The sequence below is a fragment of the Triticum urartu genome, chromosome 6A (assembly GCF_056163025.1).
Source record: "Triticum urartu cultivar PI428250 chromosome 6A, HENAU_Tu73, whole genome shotgun sequence".
In the NCBI taxonomy this organism is placed as follows: domain Eukaryota; kingdom Viridiplantae; phylum Streptophyta; class Magnoliopsida; order Poales; family Poaceae; genus Triticum; species Triticum urartu.
Window position 1 is genome coordinate 606,682,144 of NC_141878.1, and position 9,429 is coordinate 606,691,572.

A 9,429-nucleotide genomic window follows, 5' to 3' on the forward strand; every position below is an offset into this window, starting at 1 on the left:
TACCATCAACACCAGCCAGCCCTGCCAGAACCTTCTTCACTTGGGGTGCAGCGACCTTGGATTTCTTATTGTTGGAGCACTCTGGCAAGTCATCAATAGGCGTAGCACGCTTCGAGGAGGTACACTTCCCGGATTCCTTGCTAGCGTCCTTGCTACCCTTCTTCTCCCCTCTGTCCTCCTTGGCGGGAACTGCTGCTGTTGCGGCCTCTGCTGCGACTGCGTCCCGGTACATCTTGTCTACACTATTGCATCCTTCTCATCGGATGGGATGGTAAGGACTCCCATTGGCCCAGGCATCTTCAAGGTGTTGTAGGCATAGTGGGATGCCATGAATTTAGCCAGGGCTGGGCATCCAAGAATCCCATTGTACGGCAGGGGGAGCTCAACCACATCAACCACAACCTTCTCAGTCCGGTAGTTTAGCTCTCCCCCAAATGCCGGCAGCATGATCTTTCCCTTAGGATGACTCCTGCCGGGATTAAGTCCTTGAAACGTGTCAGTGACCTTCAACTCATCCTCTGCTATCTGAAGTTTGCTGATGACTGCCGGGGAGATCAGATTCAACCCGGCCTCTCCATCCACCAACATTTTTGTGACCTTGAGGTTGTGAAATGTTGGAGAGACCAACAATGGCAAACACCCTACCGCAGTGGTACGGTTAGGATGATCCTCTTCGTCAAAGATGATCGGCGTGCGTGACCATTTGAGCAGCTTTCGGGCCTTTGGTACTGGTTCCATAGCATTGACTTCCCGTGCACACCGTTTGAGCTGGCGATGAGAGGTGTGCAAAGATGCACCCCTGTCAATGCACAGGGCGTGAGTGGCCTTCTGAAACTCCTACTCACTAGTTTCCTCTTCATCCCCTCCATTGTTCTCATCATCACAGGTTTCCTTTTCTCGACCTCTGGCGGGTTTTCCTTGGTTCCGGAAGCATTTGCCGAGGCGATTTACTTCACCACCTCGGCGCAGCAGGTGCGTAAGTGGGGCCGTGATGAGGCTGAATTCCTGGATGAATTTTCGGTAATATCCAGCGAGGCCCAATAAGCAGTGGAGGGCCCGCCGCGAGTGCGGCGTTGGCCAAGCCGCGACCGACGCGACCTTGTCGGCATCCATAGCGACGACCTCCACCAAAAAGAAGTGGCCGATATAGGCCAATGATGTCGTGCCGAATGAAAACTTCGAGCACTTGAGGTGCAGATGATGTGCTCCAAGCTCGTTGAAGACGATGGCCACGTGCTGCAGGTGCTCCACCCATGATGAGCTGTAGATAAGAATGTTATCAAAGAAAACAAGCACAAACCGGCGCAAGTAGGGGCGGAGCACGTCGTTCATCAACGCCTGGAATGTCATCGGGGCATTGGAGAGGCCATAGGGCATCACCAAGAACTCGAAGTGACCATGATGAGTGTGGAAGGTCGTCTTCGCGACATCGTCCGAGTGCATCCATACCTGGCGATATCCCGAACGGAGGTCGAGCTTGGTGAAGAAGCGTGCCCCATGTAGCTTGTCCAGTAGTTCATCCACGACGGGGATAGGAAATTTGTCCTAGGACGTCTTGGCGTTGAGAGGACGGTAGTCGATGCAGAAACTCCATGAACCGTCCGCCTTGCACACGAGGAGCACCGTGTTGGAAATATGCCCTAGAGGCAATAATAAATTGGTTATTATTATATTTCCTTGTTCATGATAATCGTTTATTATCCATGCTAGAATTATATTGATAGGAAACTCAGATACATGTGTGGATACATAGACAACACCAAGTCCCTAGTAAGCCTCTAGTTGACTAGCTCGTTGATCAATAGATGGTTATGGTTTCCTGACCATGGACATTGGATGTCGTTGATAACGGGATCACATCATTAGGAAAATGATGTGATGGACAAGACCCAATCCTAAGCCTAGCACAAGATCATGTAGTTCGTATGCTAAAGCTTTTCTAGTGTCAAGTATCATTTCCTTAGACCATGAGATTGTGCAACTCCCGGATACCGTAGGAGTGCTTTAGGTGTGCCAAACGTCACAACGTAACTGGGTGGCTATAAAGGTACACTACAGGTATCTCCGAAAGTGTTTGTTGGGTTGGCACGAATCGAGACTGGGATTTGTCACTCCGTGTAAACGGAGAGGTATCTCTGGGCCCACTCGGTAGGACATCATCATAATGTGCACAATGTGATCAAGGAGTTGATCACGGGATGATGTGTTACGGAACGAGTAAAGAGACTTGCCGGTAACGAGATTGAACAAGGTATCGGGATACCGACGATCGAATCTCGGGCAAGTATCGTACCGCTAGACAAAGGGAATTGTATACGGAATTGATTAAGTCCATGACATCGTGGTTCATCCGATGAGATCATCGTGGAACATGTGGGAGCCAACATGGGTATCCAGATCCCGATGTTGGTTATTGGCCGGAGAGTTGTCTCGGTCATGTCTGCATGGTTCCCAAACCCGTAGGGTCTACACACTTAAGGTTCGATGACGCTAGGGTTATAGGGAAAGTATGTACGCAGTTACCGAATGTTGTTCGGAGTCCCGGATGAGATCCCGGACATCAGGAGGAGTTCCGGAATGGTCCGGAGGTAAAGATTTATATATGGGAAGTCCTGTTTTGGTCACCGGAAAGGTTTCGGTTGCTATCGGTAATGTACCGGGACCACCGGGAGGGTCCCGGGGGTCCACCAAGTGGGGCCACCAGCCCTGGAGGGCTGCATGGGCCAAGTGTGGGAGGGTACCAGCCCCAGGTGGGCTGGTGCGCCCCCCCCACAAGGGCCCAAGGCACCTAGGGATTGGGGAGGGGGCGCCTCCACCTAGCTTGGGGGCAAGTTTCCCCCTCTCCCCCCCCTTGGCCGCCACCCTAGATGGGTTTGGGGCCGCCGCACCCCTTGGGGTGGAAACCCTAAAGGGGGCACACCCCCTCGCTCTCCCCTATATATAGTTGAGGTCTTTGGGGCTGCCTAGACATGAGTTTTGACCTCTCCCTGGCGCAGCCCTACCTCTCTCCCTCCTCGTCTCTCGTGGTGCTTGGCGAAGCCCTGCTGGAGTACCGCGCTCCTCCACCACCACCACGCCGTCGTGCTGCTGCTGGATGGAGTCTTCCCCAACCTCTCCGTCTCCCCTTGCTGGATCTAGGTGTAGGAGACGTCACCGGGCTGTACGTGTACGTGTGTTGAACGCGGAGGTGCCGTCCGTTCGGCACTAGGATCATCGGTGATTTGGATCACGACGAGTACGACTCCATCAACCCCGTTCACTTGAACGCTTCCGCTTAGCGATCTACAAGGGTATGTAGATGCACTCTCCTTCCCCTCGTTGCTAGATTACTCCATAGATTGATCTTGGTGATGCGTAGAAAATTTTGAATTTCTGTTATGTTCCCCAACAGTGGCATCAGAGGTAGGTCTATGGGTAGCTACTATGCACGAGTAGAACACAAAGTAGTTGTGGGCGTCGATATTGTCAATTATCTTGCCGTTACTAGTCTTATCTTGATTCGGCGGCATCGTGGGATGAAGTGGCCCGGACCGACCTTACACGTACGCTTGCGAGACCGGTTCCACCGACTGACATGCACTAGTTGCATAAGGTGGCTGGCGGGTGTCTGTCTCTCCCACTTTAGTCGGATCGGATTCGATGAACAGGGTCCTTATGAAGGGTAAATAGAAATTGGCAATTCACGTTGTGGTTTTGGCATAGGTAAGAAACGTTCTTGCTAGCAACCTATAGCAGCCACGTAAAAACTTGCAACAACAATTAGAGGACGTCTAACTTGTTTTTGCAGCATATGCCTCGTGATGTGATATGGCCAAAAGGATGTGATGAATGATATATGTGATGTATGAGATTGATCATGTTCTTGTGATAGGAATCACGACTTGCATGTCGATGAGTATGACAACCGGCAGGAGCCATAGGAGTTGTCTTAATTTATTTATGACCTGCGTGTCAACATAAACGTCATGTAATTACTTTACTTTATTGCTAAAGCGTTAGCCATAGTAGTAGAAGTAATAGATGACGAGACAACTTCAAGAAGACACGATGATGGAGATCATGGTGTCATGCCGGTGACAACGATGATCATGGAGCCCCGAAGATGGAGATCAAGAGGAGCAAAATGATATTGGCCATATCATGTCACTATTTGATTGCATGTGATGTTTATCATGTTTTACATCTTATTTGCTTAGAACGAAGGTAGCTTAAATAAGATGATCCCTCACTAAAATTTCAAGAAAGGTGTTCCCCCTAACTGTGCACCGTTGCGAAGGTTCGTTGTTTCGAAGCACCACGTGATGATCGGGTGTGATAGATTCTAACATTCGAATACAACGGGTGTTGACGAGCCTAGCATGTACAGACATGGCCTCGGGACACATGTGAAACACTTAGGTTGACTTGACGAGCCTAGCATGTACAGACATGGCCTCGGAACACGGAAGACCGAAAGGTCGAACATGAGTCATATAGAAGATACAATCAACATGAAGATGTTCACCGATGATGACTAGTCCGTCTCACGTGATGATCGGACACGGCCTAGTTGACTCGGATCATGTAATCACTTAGATGACTAGAGGGATGTCTATCTGAGTGGGAGTTCATAAGATGTCGTAGCTCGCGCTTCAGTTCTACTGTTTAGATATGTTCCTAGAGAAAATTTAGTTGAAAGTTGATAGTAGCAATTATGCGGGCTAGGTCCGTAAACTGAGGATTGTCCTCATCGCTTCATAGAAGGCTTATGTCCTTAATGCACCGCTCAGTGTGCTGAACCTCGAATGTCGTCTGTGGATGTTGCGAACATCTGACATACACATTTTGATAACTACGTGATAGTTCAGTTAAACGGTTTAGAGTTGAGGTACCGAAGACGTTTTGAAACGTCGCGAAACATATGAGATGTTTCGAGGGCTGAAATTGGGATTTCAGGCTCGTGCCCACTTCAAGAGGTATAAGAACTCCGGCGATTTTCTTAGCCTGCAAACTAAGGGAGAAAAGCTCAATTGTTGAGCTTGTGCTCAGATTGTCTGAGTACAACAATCCTTTGAATCGAGTGGGAGTTGATCTTCCAGATGAGATAGTGATGTTTCTCCGAAGTCATTACCACCAAGCTGCTAGAGCTTCGTGATGAACTATAATATATCAGGGACATATATGATGATCCTTGAGATATTCGCGATGTTTGACACCACAAAAGTAGAAATCAAGAAGGAGCATCAATTGTTGATGGTTGGTGAAACCACTAGTTTCAAGAAGGGCAAGGGCAAGGGCAAGAAGGGATACTTCATGAAATGGCAATTCAGCTGCTGCTCTAGTGAAGAAACCCAAGGTTAATCCCAAACCCGAGACTAAGTGCTTCTGTAATAAGAGGAACAGCCACTGGAGCAGAATTACCCTAGATACTTGGTAGATGAGAAGGCTGGCAAGGTCGATAGAAGCATATTGGATATACATTGTGTTAATGTGTACTTTACTAGTACTCCTAGTAGCACCATGGTATTAGATACCGGTTCGGTTGCTAAGTGTTAGTAAACTCGAAATAAAAGGCTGCGGAGTAAACAGAGACTAGCTAAAGGTGAGCTGGCGATATGTGTTGGAAGTTTTTCCAAGCTTGATGTGATCAAGCACCGCACGCTCCCTCTACCATCGAGATTGGTGTTTGCGTTGAGCATAGACATGATTGGATTATGTCTATCGCAATACGGTTATTCTTTTAAGGAGAATAATGGTTACTCTGTTTATTTGAATAATACCTTCAATGGTCTTGCACCTAAAATGAATGGTTTATTGAATCTCGATCATAGTGATACACATGTTCATGCCAAAAGATATAAGATAGTAATGATAGTACCACCTATTTGTGGCACTGCCACGTAAGTCATATCGGTACAAAATGCATGAAGAAGCTCCATGTTGATGGATCTTTGGGCTCACTCGTTTTTGAAAAGTTTGAGACATGCGAACCATGTCTATTGGTGTATGTGCATGAAGAAACTCCATGCAAATGGACCGTTTGGACTCACTTGATTTTGAATCACTTGAGACATGCAAATCATACCACATGGGCAAGATGACTGATAGCCTCGTTTTTCAGTAAAATGGAACTAGAAAGTAACTTGTTGGAAGTAATACATTTTGATGTGTGCAGTCCAATGAGTGCTGAGGCGTGTAGTGGATATCGTTATGTTCTTACTTCACAGATGATTTAAGTAGATGTTGAGTATATTTACTTGATGAAGCACGAGTCTGAATTATTGAAAGGTTCAAGTAATTTCAGGGTGAAGTTGAAAGATCGTCGTGACAAGAGGATAAAATATCTATGATATGATCATAGAGATGAATATCTGAATTACGAGTTTGGCACAGAATTAAGACATTGTGGAAATTGTTTCACAACTAATACAGCCTGGAACACCATAGTGTGATTGTGTGTCCGAACATCATAACTGCACCCTATTGGATATGATGCATACCATGATGTCTCTTATCGAATTACCACGATAGTTTATGGGTTAGGCATTAGAGACAACCACATTCACTTTAAATAGGGCACCACGTAATTCCGATGAGATGACACCGTATGAACTATGGTTTAGAGAAACCTAAGCTGTCATTTCTTAAAAGTTTGGGGCTGCGACGCTTATGTGAAAAAGTTTCAGGCTGATAAGCTCGAACCCAAAGCGGATAAATGCATCTTCATAGGACACCCAAAACAGTTGGGTATACCTCCTGTCTCAGATCCGAAAGAAATAAGGGATTGTTTCTAGAATCAGGTCCTTTCTCGAGGAAAAGTTTCTCTTGAAAGAATTGAGTGGGAGGATGGTGGAGACTTGATGAGGTTATTGAACTGTCTCTTCAACTAGTGTGTGGCAGGGCACAGGGAGTTGTTCCTATGGAACCTACACCAATTGAAGTGGAAGCTTATGATAGTGATCATGAAACTTCAGATCAAGTCACTACCAAACCTCGTGGGATGAGAAGGATGCGTACTACCTCAGAATGGTATGTAATCCTGTCTTGGAAGTCATGTTGCTAGCCAACAATGAACCTACGAGCTATGGAGAAGCGATGGTGGGCTTGGCTTCCAAAATGGCTCGAGGCCATATAATCCGAGAGAGGATCCATATATGAAAACAAAGTGTAGACTTTGGAAGAACTACTTGATGGTCGTAAGGCTATTAGGTACATATGGATTTTAAAAGGAAGACGGACAATGATGGTAAGTATCACCATTAAGAAAGCTCGACTTGTCGTTAAGATGTTTTCCGACAAGTTCAAGGAGTTGACTACGATGAGACTTTCTCACTCGTTGCGATGCTAAGAGTCTGTTGGAATTATATTAGCGATTACTGCATTATTTATGAAATCTTGCAGATAGGATGTCAAAACATTGTTTCCTCGACGATTTTCTTGAGGAAAGGTTGTATGTGATACAACCGGAAGGTTTTGTCAATCCTGAAAGATGCTAACAAGTATGCAAAGCTCCAACAATCCTTCTAAGGACTAGAGTAAGCATCTCGGAGTTGGAATGTATGCTTTGATGAGATGATCAAAGATTTTGGGTGTATACAAAGTTTATGAGAAACTTGTATTTCCAAAGAAGTGAGTGGGAGCACTATAGAATTTCTGATGAGTATATGTTGTTGAAATATTGTTGATCAGAAATGACGTAGAATTTCTGGAAAGCATATAGGGTTATTTGGAAAGTGTTTTTCAATGGAAAGCCTCGATTAAGCTACTTGAACATTGAGCATCAAGATCTATAAGGATAGATCAAAACGCTTAATGGTACTTTCAAATGAGCACATACCTTGACATGATCTTGAAGGTGTTCAAGATGGATCAGTCAAAGAAGGAGTTCTTGCCTGATTTTTAAGGTATGAAGTTAAGACTTAAAGCTCGACCACGGCAGAAGAAAGAGGAAGCACGAAGGTCGTCCCCTATGCTTTTGTCATAAGCTCTATACGGTATGCCATGTTGAGTACCGCACCTGATGTGTGCCTTGCCACATATCTGGCAAGAGGGTACAAAGGTATTCTAGGAGTAGATCACCAGATGGCGGTCTAAATTATCCTTAGAGGAATAAGGATATGTTTCTCGGTTATGGAGGTGATAAATAGTTCGACATAAAGAGTTACGTCGATGCAAGCTTAACACCTATCCGGATAGCTCTGAGTAGAGATACCGGATACGTATAATGGAGCAACAATTTAGAATAGCTCCAAGTAGAACAGTTATTTGAAATGTCTCCAAATGTAGCGTAGTAGTTGCATCTACAAGATGACATAGAAATTTGCGAAGTACATACAGATCTGAATGTTGCAGACCCGTTGACTGAAACCTCTCTCACAAGCATAACATGATCAAACCCAGAACTCTTTGGGTATTAGTCACATGGGGATGTGACCTTGAGTGTTAATCACATATCGATGTGAACTGGATTATTGACTCTAGTGCAAGTGGGAGACTGTTGGAAATATGCCCTAGAGGCAATAATAAATTGGTTATTATTATATTTCCTTGTTCATGATAATCGTTTATTATCCATGCTAGAATTGTATTGATAGGAAACTCAGATACATGTGTGGATACATAGACAACACCATGTCCCTAGTAAGCCTCTAGTTGACTAGCTCGTTGATCAATAGATGGTTACGGTTTCCTGACCATGGACATTGGATGTCGTTGATAACGGGATCACATCATTAGGAGAATGATGTGATGGACAAGACCCAATCCTAAGCCTAGCACAAGATCATGTAGTTCGTATGCTAAAGCTTTTCTAGTGTCAAGTATCATTTCCTTAGACCATGAGATTGTGCAACTCCCGGATACCGTAGGAGTGCTTTGGGTGTGCCAAACATCACAACGTAACTGGGTGGCTATAAAGGTACACTACAGGTATCTCCAAAAGTGTCTGTTGGGTTGGCACAAATCGAGACTGGGATTTGTCACTCCGTGTAAACGGAGAGGTATCTCTGGGCCCACTTGGTAGGACATCATCATAATGTGCACAATGTGATCAAGGAGTTGATCACGGGATTATGTGTTACGGAACGAGTAAAGAGACTTGCCGGTAACGAGATTGAACAAGGTATCGGGATACCAACGATCGAATCTCGGGAAAGTATCGTACCGGTAGACAAAGGGAATTGTATACGGAATTGATTAAGTCCTTGACATCGTGGTTCATCCGATGAGATCATCGTGGAACATGTGGGAGCCAACATGGGTATCCAGATCCCGATGTTGGTTATTGGCCGAAGAGTTGTCTCGGTCATGTCTGCATGGTTCCCAAACCCGTAGGGTCTACACACTTAAGGTTCGATGACGCTAGGGTTATAGGGAAAGTATGTACGCGGTTACCGAATGTTGTTCGGAGTCCCGGATGAGATCCCGGACATCACGAGGAGTTCCGGAATG

At 45.7% G+C, this 9,429-nt stretch overlaps 1 protein-coding gene across 1 annotated transcript; it reads right to left on the reverse strand.

Moving 5' to 3' along the window:
- Nucleotides 1-237: 237 nt before the first annotated feature.
- LOC147967232 (uncharacterized) lies at nt 238-588 on the reverse strand. The gene has a single exon (XM_087531074.1). The coding sequence runs from the start codon at nt 586-588 to the stop codon at nt 238-240; it is 351 nt and encodes a 116-aa protein (XP_087387200.1).
- Nucleotides 589-9,429: the final 8,841 nt, after the last annotated feature.

Excerpts from the sequence above, each read along its gene's own strand:
- LOC147967232 (XM_087531074.1), bottom strand. The coding sequence starts at position 588 with ATGTTGGTGGATGGAGAGGCCGGGTTGAATCTGATCTCCCCGGCAGTC.